Source organism: Aphelocoma coerulescens, chromosome 2, assembly GCF_041296385.1.
Source record: "Aphelocoma coerulescens isolate FSJ_1873_10779 chromosome 2, UR_Acoe_1.0, whole genome shotgun sequence".
Classification (NCBI taxonomy): Eukaryota; Metazoa; Chordata; class Aves; order Passeriformes; family Corvidae; genus Aphelocoma; species Aphelocoma coerulescens.
The window spans coordinates 124756529-124777870 of record NC_091015.1 but is presented as its reverse complement, the minus strand read 5'-3'; the positions used below and the strand labels follow the sequence as shown (position 1 = coordinate 124777870).

At 40.9% G+C, this 21342-nt stretch overlaps 1 protein-coding gene across 17 annotated transcripts in view; it reads right to left on the bottom strand.

The window, feature by feature from the left end:
• Positions 1-21342, bottom strand: part of DTNA (dystrobrevin alpha) — a 223508-nt gene that overhangs the window by 67172 nt on the left and 134994 nt on the right. For all 17 annotated transcript variants that reach the window (XM_069004687.1, XM_069004684.1, XM_069004683.1 and 14 more), the window contains one exon: positions 22-235. In XM_069004687.1, the coding sequence (XP_068860788.1) occupies positions 22-235 (214 nt within the window). The remainder of the gene's footprint in view (positions 1-21; positions 236-21342) is intronic.

Here is a 21342-nt window from a genome sequence, read left to right as displayed (position 1 = left end):
AGGGAAGGAAGGCAGACTTACGGATCAAAGGCCGCCAGCAGGAAGTTGAGCAGCAAGCTGATGGATTGCTCCACGTTGATCTGATGGGTCGTCGGCATCCGCTTGTTGAGCTGGTAGAAGATGGTTGAAATCACAGCTTCCAGGCGAGCCACGTTCAGTTCGATGCTGGGGTCCAGGTTGTTCAGGGCGTTCTCCCGCAAGGCTTCTATCACATTCCAGATGTCCACCAGGTGCACTAGGGGACAGGACAGAGAGGCTCAGCTGGGAAAACGTGCTCCTGAAAGCAGCTGAGACAAAGAGTCACCTCCTCCCACGGGGTGGGGAATAACACCACCATGTACAACATACCTCATGAATGATTAAACGAATTAATGTGTTTTCCAGCACCAAATATTGAATCTGGTGGAGGAATGAGCAAATAAAATTAAAATCCATTAATAAGCAAACAATATATTGATATTACTAGTTGTAATGAGTACAACCTCACCTTGGGAAATCATTCCTCATTATATAAAGTATTCAAATACAAGTCTGTATTTTAAAGAAATCACTGAAAGGTAAACATATGCTAATTGTTTTTCTGAACCATGCCTTTATGAATCCCCATTCAGAAATTACTCTTAGATATTAATTTGCATAGCAGATGGGCTTTTCAGAAGATCCTACGAATACTAAGTGCTTATCACATACTGATATTTTGAAAATTCTTTTCAGCAATTTGTATGGAAAGCAAAATATTTTACAGAAACATAATTGCTATTGAGTCACGGTAGAAAAGCTACAGTTAAACAAATAACACATAATGAAGTGATCCTAAAGTCCTATTTTGTGTCATCTAAATATATTTGCCAAATGATTTTTTAAATCTCTCTCTTTGATGAAGTCCTGGTCTAAGCTGAATTTGATGGGGGCTGTTTTTACCTAAAAGGACAGCTTAAAGGACAATCTCTGCTCACCCTTCATATTGTACCCAAACAGAAATCTTGTTTGCATAGCACTGTTATTGTGGCAATATGACTGGCTGGCTGTGGATTGCCATTTCCAGACTGTGCCAAAAATAAAGAAAACCCTACAGGAATTTAAAAATTGGACTTAGTTCAAACCTGAACTCAAAGGTTCATCCCTTTATCTTATGTATTACCTACTGTCCTACTAAAGTGACAATAAAAAACAAATCAGGAGGCTCAGGGTGCAAATTCATATTTTCATCAGAGAAACCACTGCACAGTTCTCATTACACAGCATGGGGATATGTCTTATGATGTATCAAGAGCTACCTGTATGTGGGAGGAGATATGTTTTTTGGTGGATAGAGAAACTTAATTTAAATCGTTCTCATTATATTTTTACTTGATTGGTTTGCAGGTGCTGTCTCAGTCTGCAATGTGACATGATGGTCTGATGGCAGGAAAATGTAATCAGAGCCAATGCCAGCCCACTCCAGGATGGACCCACTGCTGGCCAAGTGTGCACCATCCAGAAATTTCTTGAGGAAGTGGTAATGCCTCTGGGATAACATATTTAAGAAACATTTAAAAAAGGGTTTTGCACAGTTGTAATTACTGCCAGAGAACAGCAGGGTGAGAATATGCAAGAGGAACAGCCCTGTACAGAACAAGGTCTGGGGAAAGGAGGGGGAGGAGATGCTCCAGGCACTGGAGCTGACATCCCCCTGCAGCCCATGGTGGGGCAGCTGTGCCCCTGCAGCCCATGGACATCCACGGGGGTGCAGAGATCCACCTGCAGCCCATGGACATCCACGGGGGTGCAGAGATCCACCTGCAGCCCATGAGGAGCAGGTGGGTGCCTGAGAGAGAGCTGTGAACCTGTGGGAGGCCTGCACTGGAGCAAGGTCCTGGCAGAGACCTGCAAACCTATGGAGAGAGGAACCTCCAATGGAGCAGTGTCCTTGTAGGACTTGTGACTTTGTGGGGGACCCATGCTGGAGCAGCCTGTCCTTGAAGGACTGCACCCTGTGAAAGAGTGACCAGTGCTGCAGCAGTTTGTGGAGAACTGTTGTCCACAGGATGGACTCTGGCTGGAGAAGTTCACGAAGAACTGTCTCCCATGGGAGGAATCCCAGGCTGAAGCAGGGGTAGGACTCCTCTCCCTGAGCAGCGGCAGAAACAACCTGCAATGAACTGGCCATAATCCCCCTTACCCGTCTCCCTGTGCCACTGGGGTGGAGGAGGTAGAGCTTGTGAAGGAGGGAGGAGTGGGGGAAAGGTGTTTTTAAGGTCTTATTTTACTTCTCATTATCCTGCTCTGATTTTGTTAGCAATAAATTCACTTCATATCTCTAATTATAATCCGTCTTGCCTGTGATGGAATTTGGTGGGTGATCTCTCTCTGTCCTTATCTCAACCCTTTGTTTTATTTTCTTCCCCTTCACCAGCTGCAGAGGGGAGTGATAGAGAGGCTTTGGTGGGTGTCTGGCATCCAACCAGAGTCAACCCACTACAGCTGGGTGGGTGGAGTATACAACCTCTGAACTCTTCTGTTTGTTTTCTAGCTGGTGGAAGAGCAACTTCCCCATAAAAAATCTGGCATAGGTCTCAGATCCTTTTAATGCAGTCATTCCCATTCCCACTCAATCAGTTTTCACTGTCATAGAGGTAATCTGGATAAATGGAAGATGAATGATCTCCAGGAAGACAGCTGGCATGTAGTAACTGACCCTTTCTGGGCAGCTTCTCCACATGGCTCAGAGGCCAGAAAATGGAGGAAGTCACCAGAAAGCAGGCCATTGTCTGGTCCAGGAGAGAAGGGTTAATGAGCATTCCACCACATAAGGCAGTCAAGGGAAATACCAGAAATACAGAGCAACATGCCAGAAGATGCAGGAACAGGCTGGACTATGTGCATGTATTTTGTGGCAGTACTAAGAGGGAAGGCCAGGCAGAAAGCAAAAGATGAAGCCGGATGTTTCCCTCAAGGTCTATGGCCATGGCGGCTGTCTCTGGTCATTCAGACCAAGCAGATGAAGAAGGTGCTTCCACCAGCAGTTTCACCAAGGTGGCTTCCAGTTTTGTGTGCAAACCATCAAACATGAACTATAGAAAGATAACAATGTGAGAAATTACCAGGCATAACAAATTGCAAAAGACAGAGTCATGCCATATGCAGGTGGCTCACCTTGACTTGAGGCTACACTAACAAGAGAGCAGTCCAAGAAACAGAACAAACAGGGATACCAGCGCTACTGACCAAGGCAGAAATTATTAGGACAACCTTATAATAAATATTGAATAACGATGTAAAATCAGCAACATTAGAGCTGGTGGGAAAAGAACAAACAGGGACAGGCTGTTTATCTGGCAGTGCATGAGAGTGGTACTGGAGAGTGGAAAAGGGCATTCTGAAGGGTAACAAACCATGTCATCAGAACTGCTGGGGTACCTTTCAGGCAGCCTGTGCAGGGATTGTTTTGACCATACATGTTCACTTCTGCAGTCACTGGAAGCTGTGATGGTTTCCCTAACATTGATAAAAGGTTACCCACAGAGGAAGAACCAGACATCCAGACTCCCTAACAGTGAGAATTTCATGCAGTAATTAAATGTAATTGCTGTAGCCTAGTAGTGGAAAATTCTTGAATAAAAGAATGTGAAGGAAAAGAGCTGGCACTATGAATAAGGCTGAAATGGGGGTTGGTGCCTTTATTCTTCACATGACCTAGTACTGATACTATGTGGCTATCAGATTTTAATGTGGGATTTTTTGTTGTTTTGTTTTCCTACTGATATTATATTTCTCATAACACACTCACATCCAGAGTTAGTTTTGATGATGGTCTTGAGAAGGAAAATGTCCAGAGGCTAGCAGACATGGGACTAATAACATCAGTATACTAAACACATCTGAGAGAAAATTACTGGTTTTATTGTTAACTCTAACCTGAAAGCCTCATAAGCTCCCCTGATGTTCATTGGTATGCCAGAAAGGTAGGGCACAAGACTAAGAAAATGACTTATTGGAAATTACACAGCTGTAAGAGTTCCCTACCCACCATGAAATATTACTCTCAAGGAACTGCTGTGTATTTGTGCTATAAATAATTTTACTTGGCTCTTTTTTTTTTTCTCCAGAAACACTATGGTTCCACTTGAAGCTGAATAAACAACAATCCTACTGCACTATTTTATTTTGCTTTTTATTCATTAATTTTACATATATCTAAGAGGCTGAGAAGTAATATTTCCTGGAGGAGGAGATGGAAGATGGACATGAGCCAGACATTTAACAAGAACTACTAGTTTTGAAAATACCTGCTCAAATGTCTAGCTCCAAATCATAAGTAGAGTTTGTTAAGCTGCTGTACAGATGACTGAAATCTCTGACCTTTGCTCAAGTCAGTTGTTACGGACAAGAATCATGCAGCTAAATTAAATGTAAAAAACTAAGTGTCTACTGTTGACCGGTGAGCAAGGCTCCCTCTTACATCAGTGAAAGAAAAAAGCAAACCTTAAAGCATCTGTTGGGAGACAGGTGGGATGAACAGTGCTTTGAATCTGCCCATATTTCTTCACTGACCACAGACAAAGCCTAAAGCAACATGAGACATGTAACCTCGGAGCTGGTAAAGTTAACTGAGTTGAATACCACACCTTCCTCCTTAAACATTAAGAAAATACATCTTTACTAGTCTGACTGCTACATGATGTAAAATAATTCAGGTTCTATATAAAATATGAATAATAAATACTTCAATCTGTATGAACAGCTATCAGATCCTGTCATAGTCACTACCTTTCACATTGCATCACTTGACCGTGTGCAGATTACGTTCAGGTGTACTGCCCTACTGATCACCTCGAATTCTATTTTTTTTTAAGGTTACTCACATATTAAGCAAACTTTTACATACTATATCATGCTGCCAAGTCAACCTGTCAGGACTGGCAAAAGGGAAGGTAAAACACAGGACTCTGCAAGCTCCACTTGTTTGTACTAATAGAAATTTATGCCTATAGCTAATGTGGTATCTGTATTCTTTTCAATGTAATAACAGAATGTCAACCTTACAAACTTTGCATAAGCCTACATTCCTCATCTTCTCTTCTACCCATTTTCCATAATACCTGCTATGCTCATTTATTTATTTATCCATCCCTGAGACTGTTTTAATCTCACTGAAGAAGGCATATCTCCTTACTTTGTTTGCACAACACATAGTGCAATAAACCCCAAATCTGATTTCTACATGCTACTATGATGCTAACAAGAAGAATTTGCAGAGCAACAAAGCAGCATATAAATGCGGGAGAGCTTTCTCTCTCCTAAAATCTGCCTTGAATTCCATCAAGAGACTAACACTCCAAAAGTTTGTTTTTGACTTCTAATTGCTGTTGTTGGTTTTGTTGCCTTGCCCACATTTCCCACTGAAAAGCGAATTATGCCTCAGCATGTGAAATATGCCCCTTCAGAAACAGATTTGGAAAACTAGAGAAATCTGTCAGTGGTTTCTTCAGTGCCAGCAGATGATCACTATGCAGTAGGAGTAAAAGCTGCTTGTATCTAATGCCTGTGTGATACAAGGCAATCAAAAATCATGAAGCCCAGCCAACCTTCATGGACCCTTCAGAAAGGCGTCATGCTCTGTAAACAGCACAGCTACCCAGGTGTAGATCTCACTCATTTGCCTCATGTCTGAAAAAAATGTAGGCAATCTCCATAAGCAATTGCTAAACTACGTTTCCCTTTAGATTTCCTGTTAAGTGATTTCTAAAGTCACAGCTAAGATAAAGCTCGGCATTATTACATCTTCTATGGTGAACACTGTCTGCTAATTTAACTTCTATGACATCATGTAATATTTAAACAGCATCATAGGAGGTTTCATATTTGAGCATGCTCAGTAACAGACATTAGTGAATGTAAATAAAGTTCAGTGTCCGGACAGAAGTGGGATGACACAGATGAGGAGCATTACAGATGGCTGCCATTCACTCCACAGTGATCACTACCAAAAAGTGCCCTCTTCGAGGAGACCCAGGCTGAACTGAAAAGAATTAATATTAATGCATGAAAATACACTCCAAATAGCAAATGTTACTTCCTTCAGTGGACTCCTTCAGCTGTTAAAACAACATTTGGAGAGTGCCTGATGCCAGCGCATTGAGACAGAACTGATCAGTCTCTCCCTGCAGGATGCAAGGGTGGATGAAGATGGCTGGCTCAGTTTGAAAGGAGCTTTGTATTCTCCTCAGTTTTCAGATACCTTCAAGTTTTACATCCTGCCCTTCTGCCTTTACCTGTGTTCAGAATACCTCTTCCTTTTACTTTTTGCTACTTTTATAATGAAAACGGGCAACTAGTATTTACAGTGCAGAATTCCATCACCTACAACTCTGTCAACAGGTCAATTTGTGCAAGAGATGTACCCTGGATACATTTAGAGAAAACAGACTTTAGCAATCTTACATTGCTCATTTGACACCTGTCAGTTTTACTCATCTTGATCCTCCCTCTTTTCTTCAGGTATTTCCTAGGCTCTTCGTTCTTCATCTTCAAAAAACCAATGTATTTTTAATTTATTGTAACAAGTAACTTTAATTTATTTGCAGTAAGTAATTTTCTCTTTGGTAGATGCAGTATCTTAATAACCAAAATGAGAGAGAAGAGATGGACTACACTCCCTTTTTTCAACTCAAAGCAAAGACATTAATATTTACTTATGCAGTGAAAAATGAATTTTTCTCTCCATCATGCAATTTATAATTATGGAAAGGCTGTGAGATACAGATAATCTTGGATATATCACTAATCTCAAACGAGGCAGATTACTTCAAACATCAGCTGTCAAGAAATGATGTTGCCCTAAGCAAACATAAAAATGAAAAAACTGTAGCAAAGTTTATCTTCTAAGTAGTAAAAAAAAATTAAAAAACCTAAAAACAGTCTGTGTGCTTAAGCTTTATTACCATTAAATGGATCCACTTATACAAAAATTCTCATCTGTTCTATTTAATTTTTTTGTATTACACCTGAACCATGAACTTCACAAGGTTATCTCTCCATTTACTACTAAATGAATGTGGAAGAGGAGACTACATTTAATCAAACATAGGAAATGACTAAATTAGGACTCTAACAATAAATTCAAAATTTATTTAACATACAGTAGGTCTAAGTAAATATAAGTTAAACATGTTCAAATGATAGTTAGGACTGAAATCCTCCTTGATGTATTTTCCTTTATTGGTAAATACAGGAAAAACTTTAAAAGAAATATTAATTTAAACTATTTCCAACATTTTACTATACATTTCATGAAGATTTTAGTCCAGAAAGCTCTTACACACATGCTTGAGTTTAAGCATACTTGTACTGTCATTTGAAATCAGTGGCACTTGACTGTATGTCAGGTATTTCAGGTGGATTCCATTAAAAGGGAAGATTTATGCTTCCTTGTCTAACAATCCTAAAAATATTATAAAATATGTTAGACGATTCTTTTTTTCATTAGAATCTATGAACCCATCAAAAATAAGGGTATTGGAGCCATTTGTCATCGTCATTGCTAAGAAGCCCTGGGAAGTTACTCACATTTTCTGTTTGGATCCCTCTCTCCTGCTGCCAGGCAGGTAACAGAGGACTGCCTGAGGTGTGTTCTTCCTCTAAACTACACCTGTTGGTGGCCAAGCTGCCCCTCAAATCAGTCAGCTGTAGTGTGATCACTGAAAGCTTTACCTGCACATCCCACCACTACACAGATCAAAGTGCCAGTGACGAAGGCTTGCAGTTTTTTTATGCTCTGTGGATACCAAATTACATGAAAAAGAAAGTTTACCAGGGTGTTGCTTCTGCTCAAGCTAAGATGAGGTACTCTTTGGCAGGGTACACCTGGTGACAGCTGTCACTCTACACAGCCAGGCACATCCAGACTACTTATAGCCCAAATATCTGAACCTTTGCTCAGCCTGTACCTGGATATGTCCTGGATGTTCCTGTTCCTGCTCCCATGTCTCTCAGGCTTCTCATTTAGCTCCCTTGCCCACTGCTGCTGCCAGGCAATGTTCATACAGCCCAGTGATTTCCACCACAGCTGGGCACCCGCTAGGCAGCTGATCCAACTGTTTAGCACCTTCCTTAATGACCTGAATGATGGGACAGAGTACCCTCAGCAGGTCTGCAGGTGACACAAAACCAGGAAGAGTGACTGATAGGCCAGGGCTGGGCTGCCACTAAGAGGAACCTCACGAGGCTGGAGAAATACGCCAACAGCAACTTCAGGAAGGGCAACAAATGGAAATACAGAGCACTGAACATCAAAAGGAAGAAGCCCATGTACCAATAAAAGCTGGATGCCCACCTGCAATACGCACTGGAAGCAAAGGCAGACAGCATCCTCCCTGGCTGCACTGGGCAGTGTATTGCCAACAGGTGGAAGTGACCCTTCCCCTCTACTCTGCCTTGCTGACAGCGAAGATCATGAAGGGACTGGAGCAAATGGAGAGAGGCTGAGAGAGGTAGGAGTGCTCAGACTACAGGCAGGCAGGCTCAGGAGGGCTTTTAAGTGTGTATAAACATCTGGCCACAATGATTAGAGGGATGGAGCACCTCTACTATGAGGAAAGGCAAAGACAGTTGGGATTGTTCAGCCTGGAGAAGACAAGGCTTTGTGGTGACCCAATTGCAGTCTTGCAGTACCTGAAGAGAGCCTTCAAGAAAACTGGAGAGGAACTTTTTACAAGGGTATGTAGTGATAAGACAAGGGGGAATGAGTTTAAACTGAGAGTAGGTTTAGATCAGATATGACGAAGAAATTCTTCACTGTCAAGGTGGTGAGGCACTGGAACAAGTTGCCCAGAGAAGTCGTGGATGTCCCATTGCTGGAAGTGTTCAAGGCCAGACTGGATGGGGATTTGAGGAACCTGGTCTAGAGAAAGGTACCTCTGCTCATGGCAGAGGGGTTAGAACTAGATTATCTTTAAGGTCCCTTTCAACCCAAGACATTTTATGATTCTATGATCCAGTGTAAGGGAGTAGAGAACATGGAGCCACACTCTTCTCAGGGAAAGGAAAGTGAAAGGACCGAAGGAAACAGGCAAGAATTATAATACAGAAAAGCATTTACATGTAAGGAAAAGATTTTCCCTGTGAGGATTTTCAAACACTGTGATAGTGCCCACAAAGGCTGTGGAGTCTCCATCCTTGAAAATAATCAAACCTGAACAAGACAAAACCCTGAGCAATCTGCTGTAGCTGACCCTGTTCTTTCCAGAAGTCCCTGCCAGCCCCAGTGATTCTGTGATATCCTTGTTTAATCATGAACCTATACTGCAAAAACACAGTAACTCTTATTGGAAAGGAATCAGTGTTGTCCACTGACTTTTCTCTAAAATCATTACTCAAGTAAGCTGTGCTTCAAGGCCCTTTCCTAACACATGTAATAAATAAAGAAAACACACAACCTACCCTGAGGCTCCTTGAATGTTTGAGAAAGAGTCCTCCACATCCTCAAGAGGTTTTGTGTGAGGTGTACAGCAGGCCTTCACAGCACTGTGTGTACTCAGGTATTCCCTTTAGCTTTCCCTTGATGGCCAAGGGATTTCAGAGCGAGGCCATGGTTCCCTTCAGTTCCCTGCCAACTGCATGCATTCCTCCTCCTCCTCACCTCTTTGCCTGTGCTATGAGACTGCACAGGTGTGTGGTATACACAGGCTCAGCAGGAAGCTGCAATAAGGCTATCCACTTCTACCTGCCCATCTCAGTGGCGAGGAGGAGTGCCTGTTAAGAACTGAACATTTAGATCAGCCAACAGAAGCAGCTTTTCCTGAACCCATGGGCATATGGAGTTAAGTCAGCTGCATTTGGACTCAGTGGATTCACACACATCACCTGTCCATGTGATGCCACATGGGACAAGTGATGTCCCAGCCAGCAGCAGCTGGGTTGTCTGTGCATGTGCCAGGCAGCTGCACACTGCATGCACAAAAGACAGTCCTGGGGGGGTGCCAAACCTGGCTGCTGGGTGTCTGGAAATCTGCAGGACATGATGTGTACAATTGAGGCACTGAAAATGTAGGGAAAGTTTTAAAGGTTCCCCTGTCTGCATACCTGGGCTGGCATCCCATTATACTCCACCTATGTTGTGCCCAGAAGGTAAAATCAGTTATTCTAAAACCTCCTGGGATTCTGATCACTACAGCACTTTGGTCAAGTGTTATTAATGAGGAATAATCATTAGGCTAACATTACACTGAAATGTGGTCTTTTCACTTTTAATATGGTACCTGACAAATCCACCAATGTGTATGAGTGTGTAAAGATCTCCAGTAAAATTCCTCTCTTACACATTAATTTAATTTACAACAGAAGTTCCTTCTTCCCCTGCTGTCAATTCCTGACCATCTTGTCTCACCTATATTTAACCTAAGCCTGAAGGGCTCTCTGTGGGTGGCAGAAGCCATCAGTCTCCCCAAGGAGCAGCACTAATGACAGTCAATTCTGCAAGAGGGAACAGTGGGTGATCCACCCTGAGTGCTGGGCTGGGAAACTGTTGTCATCTACTTGTCACCCAGATGCTGGCAAAGTGTTTTTTCTTTTATAAATGTGCTTTGAAATTATTTATTTGAAATGATGACTGAAATATGACACATATAAAATGAAATAATAAAAAAATCTAACTTTAAGCTTCTTAGTATTTTGATGGAAACCAGGAAAGAATTAAAACTCTGCCCTGTTGCTAAGGAGTCAACAACAATGGTTTAAGTCCACTGATTACACATAATTTTCTTATTTTAAGAGTTAAGCATATTTATGAATTAAAGACCAACAAGCAAATAGCTGACCTGTGGCTATATGTATTCCACAGTCAGAAACTTTATAATCACCCCTCTGCAGAAGACAATGGTATTTCTAGACAGTGTCTCTATTATTCTTGTGATCCCACTATAAAACTATTTTAATAACAACAGCTTTACTTGTGGCACTGTGTGATCAGGCCTCAGTCTGACTTAATAGTTCCTTCAAAAGGGTTTTGCAAGTGTCAGCTTTTAAACAGCTAAAGAACTCATGAGTAACAAGACTTGGTCAACAGATATGTACGATATACAACAGCTTTCTCATTTCCCTTAAAAAAGATCGGTTTGCCTTACATTTGAGTTCTCAGGTCTATTTGTAAAATACAGAACTGGTGAACCTGACAGTGCATACAGCAACTGAATCATGGAGACTTTCAAAAAACGTTTCCAGAGGAGAATCAGAAGCCACGTCTAACCCTCCTACTTCGGAGATAAAAGCAGAAGTTCAGAAATGCCTGAACATACGAGGAAGAAGCCATAATGCGAGAGGCTGGCACAGCTCAGATGGTGTGCAAGAACGCAAGACACACCGGCTGAGACCTGCGGCAGCCGGCGGGACACGCGGCACAGGCTCCCGGCGGCCGCGCTCCTCGCCACAGGATGGCACTACTGGGTGTATTTTAAACGCAGCCACGCTCGCTCCAGCGTTTTTAACTCTCTCCTGGCACAATGCCGAGCGAGAGAGCGCCAATCAAAGGCGGTGCATCCCCACCGCTGTCTCCCGAGAACGGCCTTGTCTCCGTATTGAGTCGAAGCAAGGCTGTGTGCCCGGAGATTCGGCTGTGTGGATGTCCTGTACCAGCGATCACACGTGGCAGGCAAACAATGCCAAACCCCTGCGGTGGAAAACGCACAACGTCTTGGTGTTGGATGCCCTTATTACAGTGATAACATCTTCTCCAGCAGTATGCTTCTTCAAATGCCAAGTCTGACTTATACCACATCCTTCTTTCATCAATAATTTCCTTTTCCCCTCTGATACAACCGCTGCCAGCTCCATCCACTCCCCTTAAAACACTCCCCATGCCACAAGAGGACTACAGCTTGCTTGGCACTGTTACCAGCCAAAAGCAAGTGTAGAGTGAATGCAAATGTTAACAAATTGAGTTATTTACGTTCTTCATTAATTTTGAAGCAGTGCACGTTACCAGCTTAAGGATACAGGGTATTATCCCCAATCCCGTATTAACGGTTCCTTCCTTTAAAAAACAGCTTGTGATAAGGGAAAATGCGATTTAACAGTTCTTTACAATAATTTCTTACCTAACAGCTATAGAAAACAAGTTGAGATTACATTATCAACCTTTAAGGTTCAGCCATATCACAAAGGTCAATGAAAAAGAATGAACATCTATTACACATTTAGAACTGCTTGAAAACAAAAGCTCTCCTTGGCATATATCCTGTTTTTCAGAGTGTGATCCATGGTTACTATGTTTTCTGTAATATTATTTTTAAAATAATTTAGGTTTGGCCAGACTGTAAACAGCAACACAAGGTACAGACTACTAATGAAAGATGAATTGTTAATTTTCTTGAATATAAAAGATGTGGTATTTTATATATATGCAAATTCTTAACCTGATCCTTATTCTATTAATTTAAATATTTTCTTATGTAATGTGGACTGAATTTGACCCATAACATTTTCATCAATTAAAAATAATTAGAGAAATTCTTAAGCTGAACTTAATGCTTGGGTAAACAGTCTGATACCACAACTGCATTTTTCATCCCCAGAGCAGAAGAGACTTACTAAAGACTATTAGCATATGCTTCTCTCTTATGAAGAGTTTGGTTCAGTCCAGAGGGTTTCTGGGAAAAATCCCAGTACCAACTTCAGCTGTTGAGAGTGAGAGCACTGCTGTGAAGAAGGACAATTCATGTGACACACAGGATTATGGTGAAGGAGCATCTTATGCCTGAAGTCATAAGGACAGTTCAGGCCTTTTGCTGAGATTGGTAATCAAGTTGCTAATTACTGTCATAGGTTCAAGTTTTCATAGGTATTTAATAATGTATTCCATTTGAAAACAACGCAATTTATTTGCCCCAAAATCTTCTGGGATATGACCCATAATCAGGTTGAAAAGAGGGAAAAATGGATCCTGGTATCTGGAATATTCATTTTTGGGGTATCAATTTCATTTGAGTAGACAGCATCCTATTCAGAGAAACTATACATAATATTTAACTGAATTCTGGCTTTGTGCTCACACAGTCTTTCCAGATTTTCTCTCCTGACATTACTCATATTCAAAGCAATGCCTTCTGCAAGAGTGGGTCGGTGCTCCACTTCCCCAGCTGATTCCCTCAGTAACCAGGACTCCCAGACCAGAAGGCAACTGCAGTGTCTCCCCTTAAAACACCAAACTCTAAAACTTCACATCTCTTGAAGAAACAAGGACTAGGCAAAGGAGAAAAGCTCCAGTTGATACAAACATAGCTTGACAATCACCAACACTGAGAAAGGCAACAAGACTGCAGAATGTGCAATGACAGATAAACGAGATTTAGGTGAAGTTTTGCACATCCATCCTTCCCCCTGTGTGTGATAGAAGCTCTTTAATGATGTTGTTAGGGCCCCTAGATGGAGTAAGAGTCTCAATGTACATGGCCACTTATCTGTCATCCTGTATTTTACACATGCAGTCCTTGAAGATACCCTGCAAATCCAAGAAAAAATAGAGTTTCAAGGCAAAATATAGATGAATGAACTGTGGAAAATTAAACTCGGGGAAGATCAGGACCTTTACAAGAGATGCAGTATGATACTAGTGCCAACTTCATTTATCAGAAATTGAGTTCAACCTCCTCAAACAATACACACTGAGAGACTGATTCATTCTTTCCTTTGTGGCATAGTGATGTCAACGAGTTCAAATGAGTTACTTTCCATTTACTCCCTGTCAGGAAAGGAGACATCCGTCTATCCATCCACATGGATCAAAGAAAAGGCTGAGCAGACACAGAACTTCTGTGGAATTAGCCCACACTTCTCTTGGTAAAGGGCCAAATATCCTGCTAGAAAACCTCTGCAGCCAAAAATAGTATCACAGATACAACTCAGTCTGAATTCAGCCTGGGAATGCCTTGATTCAGCACAAGGAAAATGCCTCTGTAAAGCCACTGTATATCACAAACATTAATGCCAGGAAGCTTAATGTTCATTGTATAGAGACCCAGAACTGTATTAATAACAATACCCACTGAGGACATTATATTGTGCAGTCTCTTCACACTTACAAAAGCAGGAAATTATTTTTATGGCCAACATCTTCTGTTTGCACAATTTGTCCTACCATACCAGATACTTGCTGTATGAAATCTTCCACTAAGACTTACGGAAAATAAAACTAGATGCAGTAAAATAGGATATAAGAGCTAAGTTAAAGCTTCTCTCTGAATATTCTGGGTGTTATGAAGTTGATCTATATTACTAGAGTTACACAGACTTGACTTTTGATGTAACTGAAAAAAAATGAGCATGGAAAAAAACTCTTCAGGAACTGCAGGAGAAGAGAATTATAATAAAAACGACATCAGGTCCCACATTCTGACTTCCCTTCTAGGGACTATTTGCTATCTTCACCCTGATGAAGCCCATAATCGCTGAGAACATTCACCACTGGCTGTGGCTGGCTCCACCAGTGGGCTTATTTGTAAAAGTTACGGGAGACAGGAATGAGGAATGGCTGGAGACAGGTAGGACTTTCTGTGTGAGGTTGTGATGGAGACCACTGTTTAGGCAGGAAGATGGTGCAGACTGTGGTTAAGGTGGAGGAAAGCTCCGTAGGGCCTACTTGTTCTCCTGAGCCGACTGACAGCTTAGAAACCAGGACAGGGCAAAAAAAGTTGAGCAAAATACCCAACTTGGCAGATGCAATGAAGAAGGAGCTCAAAACATCAGGAGGAATTTCTTCACTGGAAGGGTTGTTAAGCATTGGAACAGGCTGCCCAGGGAGTTAGCTGGGGGAGTCATCACCCCTGGAGGTGTTCAAGAAATACTTGGACATGGTACTAAGTGCTGTGGTCTAGTTGACAAGGTGGTGATGGGTCAAAGGCTGGACCTGATGATCTTGGAGGTCTTCTCCAATCTACATAATTCTGTGATTCTGTGTATGCAATGCTACAATACACATATTGGGCAAAATAGTCGAGCTTATCCTGTCAGGAATCTGCAAGGACATAAAAACAATCCCTTAGTCTCTACAGAAAACATGTATGTATGCACTGAGCTCATGTATGACTCCTCAAGATTAATTGCTTCGAGTCCAGAATGGAGATGCGGGGCTTCAAGATGAAGGTCCTTAGGAACAAAGGACCATGATCACCAAACTCACTCCAAAGATGACTCACTCCATCTCCAAAGATGACTTGTTACTTCTTTTCCCCTTTTCCACATAAACAGGATGTCATACAGAAAAGCCCCTGAGAGAATGACCCAAATGTGACAGGCATTATGTCACACTGCTTAATGCACTCTGACACATTATGGAGGTGCTCACTCATGTGACATCAGGGCAGACCCAGCAAAATACCCAAACAGGACAGATCAGAACAGCCCAAGGAAAGGGAACAAAGGCTCAAGTCTAAGAGAGGGTTTGCCTGAAAAAACCTTCTTGGAACCAAGAGGATAACAAGAAAAGAGAGAGCAGACAAGAGAATGAGGGTTGCAGAGAAGTCAGAGATAAAGCAAATGCCACAGATGATGACATGAAGCTGAAGAAGGGACAGAGAAATAATGAAAGTGACTTAAAAACAGCACCAGATTGAGGGGAAAAACATGAGGGTGAAGGAAGAAAAAAGCTCTCATGCGAAGAATAAGAAGATATAGTGATTCTGTAATCACAAAGGTATTGGTTTGTTTCCATCAAACAGTATGTCTACATACATTTTGCAATTTTTAGACTGTCCACAAGATTACCAAAATAACGATAATGATAATAATAATAATAACAAGAGTAGTAATAATTTATTTTCTTCTGTTTTAATTGTTTATTAGGAGATCCAATGTGAAATAGGATAAAAAACTTTCTGAATTGGGTAACTAAGCCAAAGGCTGCCAGACAAAGGTGAGTGATGCCTATTACAAGCAGCAGATGTTCAGAGACCTGAGCGGGAACGGAACAGACTGTCCAACATTACACGTTCATCAGGAAAGCCATCAGAAATAGCACAGTGAATGGCAGTCTTCACAGAGTTCAGGAAGTCAGTAAGAAGAGATTTTCAGCTATGATCCAATTACAAAAGCTGTCTGCATTCAGGCAGAGCTGCGCCACCTGTGTAGCAGAGGGCAGCATGTAGGTATACTTGTGACGTGACCTAGGCCACATGTCTGTCAACTTCGGACTTAAAGAAAGCCAAATCAGTCATTTTCCTCTGTAAAGGACAAAATAATATTAGCTGACAATCTTCTGCAACTCCTGTTTTCAACAGGAGCCACTTGGGATCATGGGTGTGTTTGAAAAATCAATCTCTAAGCAACTGAAAATGTAAGAGTTTTAAGGTAGATATCCATGTTTCACTCCTTCTGACATTAAAATTAATTCCAAATATCCACTAATAGTTCTTGTCTCAGTCTTGTAAGAGACAGACTTGCAGTGGCAGCCTTTAAAAACAAATACTCAGGGACATCTGAGATAACACAACCCTCTTATATAAAAAGAGTACACTTCATGCTAACACTGAAGAAAAAGCTGAACAGCAGTCCCTCAATGAACATGCCAAATATACAGGTTATATGCCAGCTCTCTAACAACTATTATGATTGTCAAGCATATTAATAAATTTTACAGTTGAAAGGAAAAGAAAATCTGAACCTATTTTCAGGATATTGTGCTCTGAGTGAACACTTACAGACTAAGGATTTGTCTGCAGGGAATATGCTAAATCAAGCCCTTTTGAACTTTTGATTAAATAATTGATGCATAATGCAGAATGTATAATATATGCATCCTTTCTCCATAGTTGCCTGGAAACCCATATGGAACAGTACTAGCAATTCCAGAAGCATTTAGTCTCTAAATCGTTGGTGAAGACAAAGGAACAAAAAAGTTTTTTAAATCATTAACTCATCTCTCTTTCCATTCTTCAAATACTGCAGGATACCAGAATTAGTAACTTACACAATGGTATCATGACTCTTGCAATACAGAGTGGCTTTTTTTTAAAAGCTGTATCTCTTGGAGCCCAGTGAATAATGTCATTCACTGTAAGGGAACTTGTAAGACTCAGCTTTTGTTAAAATAGAAAACAAAAAACACAACTAATATTTCCAGCCTCTACCTTTATGTAATTGTAATAAGCCAATCATATAATATCCAAGGTGGTCAACAGAGAAGAACAAAAGTAAGAATGCAAAACGGTGATTTTCTTTCCAAATTATAGGATTTCAAGCAAATCTCATAAAAGACTGATCACTCAGGGTTTAGAAGAATATGAGAATCCCATGATCACAAATTCAAGAGGCAGATTGTTTCAAATTGCAGCCAAGAAGACCTTTTGCACTTCTCGAGTAGGCAACACTGCTTGTCATTCAGTTTGATTGCTCTGTGACCCAGCCTGAAACTATCTTGTGCTTTATTGCTTCCAAGATGAAATGAAAAACAGGATAAAACCCAACAATGAGAACAGAGCACTAACCATGGAAACCTACAGTGGTGAAGGACTAAATTATTTAATGTACAAAATTCTGTAATCATCGTAATTGGTGGCTCTGTTTCTGATAGTCATCCTGAGAAAAAGAAGGGCAAGCACAAAACTGCATGGGCTATACAGTTCTTGAGATGTAAAAGGCAGGATAGTGACAGTGAACACCTCCTGCCATGGCAGGGATCTTCAGGGGATTCTTGCACCTTTGCACATTTGTTGTGCACTCTATTTCACATTTGAGAAAATCAATACTCACTGAGTCAAAGGACAAATGTCTTTATACCACACTTGGCAAGAGGTCTGGTTTGAGTAAAGAGAAGCAGTTACATGGTCTTACATCAATCACATGTAAAGATAAAGATTTGGTGGTAAAACATCAACAGGAGAGACTAGAACACTTGTGAGTATCTTCTAGCTTTGTGTTTAGGGAACTCTTGGATATGTAAGATCAATGCAGATTTTCTCATGCAGAAGAGGAAGTTGAACTTGGATGTCCTGTTAACTTCCTCAGCCACTGGATAACACAAAGGTCACAGCACCATTTCCAGTGTGGAATCAAGACTTGCTTATCCTTTCCTTTTACTACAAGTATCAGATACTGTGTCTTTTCATTTTATGGTGAATGGCATGTTGAATGGGATGGAATTTTAAGCGTCAGCCCAGCACAGAAAAAATATAGTCAAACCCCAAACCCCAGCAATTTTATTTAGGTTAAATCAAATAATTTTTTAAAAATTGCTTGCCATCATGATGAGGGCCAGTAGCTCATTCAGGCTGATCTCATTTCATACCCAGATTGCCACTTTCTAGGACAAACCCATTTTCAGCAGCTCGCTGTAGCATTACAGGAGGTCTAAGAGTACAGGCAGAAAAGAGCTTTAAGAAAAGCATCTAAAAATAATGTATTTACAATAACTGTCATTCATTTTCACCAGGAAATTACTACATTTCAGGAGGGGAGAAATTATCCTAACTTAAAACAAATGTAAAAATGCAGATCAGATCAGGCAAGCACCCAAAAGCATGTATGGAGATTAGGCTGACATGCCCATGTGCCTAAGCTGTGACTACACAAGCCCAGAGGAAGTACAACAAAGAGCAGGTTGGAGGGCGAGGAGACCGCCTCGGACATACATAAGGTTTCCATCACAGTCATGGCAGCTGTGCTCCCCATGTGGAAACAGCTGTACTACAACCTGGATAGGCCAAAAGAATAAAAAAAAAAAAAAAATCACTCACACAGAACAATATTAAAGGGAGAAACAAAGACGCCAACACCCTAAGGTGTTGAGATTGAACTGCCGGAAAAACAAGCTCCCTTTCTGTCTGCATTAATTAAGCCACATGTTACCATCACCAGCACAGCTTTTGATTCACACTTTTCAGCTGTCAATGATTTATTCTGATCTAGGGAAATCAGCAAGATCTGCTTTTGCAGCCACAGTCACAGAATGATCTCACAACACATTTAGGATAGCTCATCAAGGACAGCAGTAGTTTTCCAGCCACACAGTTCTGTATTAGTGAGTGATGTTTAATGGGTATAATGGTTTTGATTATGATATGTTGTTATGTCCTACTCCTGGCTGTCACCATACCCCAGAGGGAATTTGCATGTGAACATGGTATTTCATCTCAGCATGTTAATAAATTCACTGAGAATCAAGTACTAAAATAAATCAACTGCACAATGATCACTGGGAATAACTATAAACTGTGGGTTTTGGCGGTTCCCAGATACTGGTGAATGTCCAGAGATCTGTCTAACTGCTGTCATTGGTCTTCCATCCTTGTTTTAGGAAAGCCTATGATGTTTCTGTGCCTGGATGCCATGGATAAACAGCAGCAAATTAACCTTGCCAAGATAGCATTTTCCTGGCAGTAAGGGGAGCTGCACCAGAGTTATGTTTGCTGAGAATGTACTCAGGTGCTCCAAAACCTGCTCCAATGCACTGGAAGTGAAATAAAGGATGATACTCTCCTGGTTTGACTTGGTCAGAGAAACACTGGTTCACAGGTTTTTCAAGTTCTGTGATTGTTTCTGACCTCATGGTGCTCACCTGTAGTTTTTCCATCTCTCTCCCTGATGCTTGTAGTGTGCATTATCTAGGACCACCTATAAAGCACACTTAGAAAATTTTATGATAAATTCAGCTATTCCTATTTGGTATATTTTGTACAGGCCAGACTGGAATAAACACATGGCATGTTTGATCAGGTTCCTGTACCTGCTTCCTACCTGCTTTTATTACCCCAAATGATGAAATTTAACCTCAAACACTTAGGGTGCTGCTATTTCCGAGACGCTATCCAACACCATCCACCAGTAAAGCGGCCACAGTCAGCTCACACACTCCTGGCTTTACAGTCTGGGATTTCAAGATGACATAATCACCAGCAATGTGTTCTCCAGGGTCCATCTATCCACAACTCTTTGCATTCCTTTGGAATTATTCATGTCCAAATCTCAACATTTTCTCAAGACTTCTTTAGTATTTATTTGATTTTTTTTCTTTTTTTTTTTTTTCCAGAAGAGGCATCTATGTCTTGTGCTGGTATTTATAACTCAGGGAAGACTATTGCTATTGCAACAGGTCTATTGTTACAGGAGTTCTGTAAAGCAATCAGCAAGTAGCCTGTAATTATCTCTTTCTGTACCTACCACATCCTCAAAGGTACCTACATTACCTACAGAGTTTCTCTTTTCATTATTTCCAATTTTAGAAATTGTCAGCAGAAATAAGAAGCATAAAATTATTTTATATTCATGCTGAATTAACAAGGTTTCCCAGCTTTTAGGATTTCTGCATTCAGAATGTCGCATGTCTCCTGCTTTTGGGATTTTTGTTGCATATTGCATCCCGCATTTGGGCACTAAGCAGACTCATAGGTGTGGCAACAATAATTTGTAAATGTTATTATTATTTATTTGCAGGGTTAACTTAGGTAAAGAGGAATGCATAAATTTGCAGGAATTTTTCTTTGAAAGATAATAGAGGTTTTTCAAATTTATCTACTTTTTTTTCCTGAGTCCTTACAAAGAATTTCTTGCTTTTCTGAAGAACGAGGCTGAACTGGATTAAATTCTATCCTGTTTGACAAATAATTGCAATGACTGATAATGACTTTTCACACTTTGATGACTGTATTTAAACTGTCGCTTTAGAATGCTCAGAGACATTTTTATAAAAGAAATACTTTCCACACACAGAGTATTTCCCCCAAGTTTTATAGAATTATCAGAAGGACATGTATGTGCAATTTTGAAGACTGTTGGCTAAATATCTGCAAAGAAATCTTCTTATGAAAATGAAATAATTTCACAGAGCAAATTATTTGATCAATAGTGTTAGTACTCAAGGTGCAACATACGTAGCGATATTCTGGTAAAAGGTGGTAAACTGTCACATTCTCTACCATTTTTGCCCAGATGGTTTACCTAGTTTCAGGAGAAACTCTGCAAGAGAGAACGGCTCTTAGAATATGATTTTTTGCCCATTGCATACTGCCTACTTTGCCACTAAGAACCCAGCCTGCAGCTGAAGGTTTCAGCAAAAAACTGCTTTTGTACTGAGAGAAGAATTCACAAAGGAAGGCCAGGAGATGAACCTGTGTCTGCGTCTGCATTAAAGGCAGCAGAAACAAACAGTGCACTGTGTGTGATAAGTGTAGCTGCCTGTTAAACGATATCCCATGACTGCCTATGCTAATGGGCACCTCCGGGTAAAAAAGACGGTGCTAATGAAGCCTCTGCTTGCTTTCCTTGGAACAAACACTTCTCGCACTCAAAGCAGCTCTCTGCTTCCATCCTCACACACTTTCAGACTGTAGCCAAGAGCAGCTCTCTGCAATTTATTAAATTAGCTCTTTAAAAGAACCC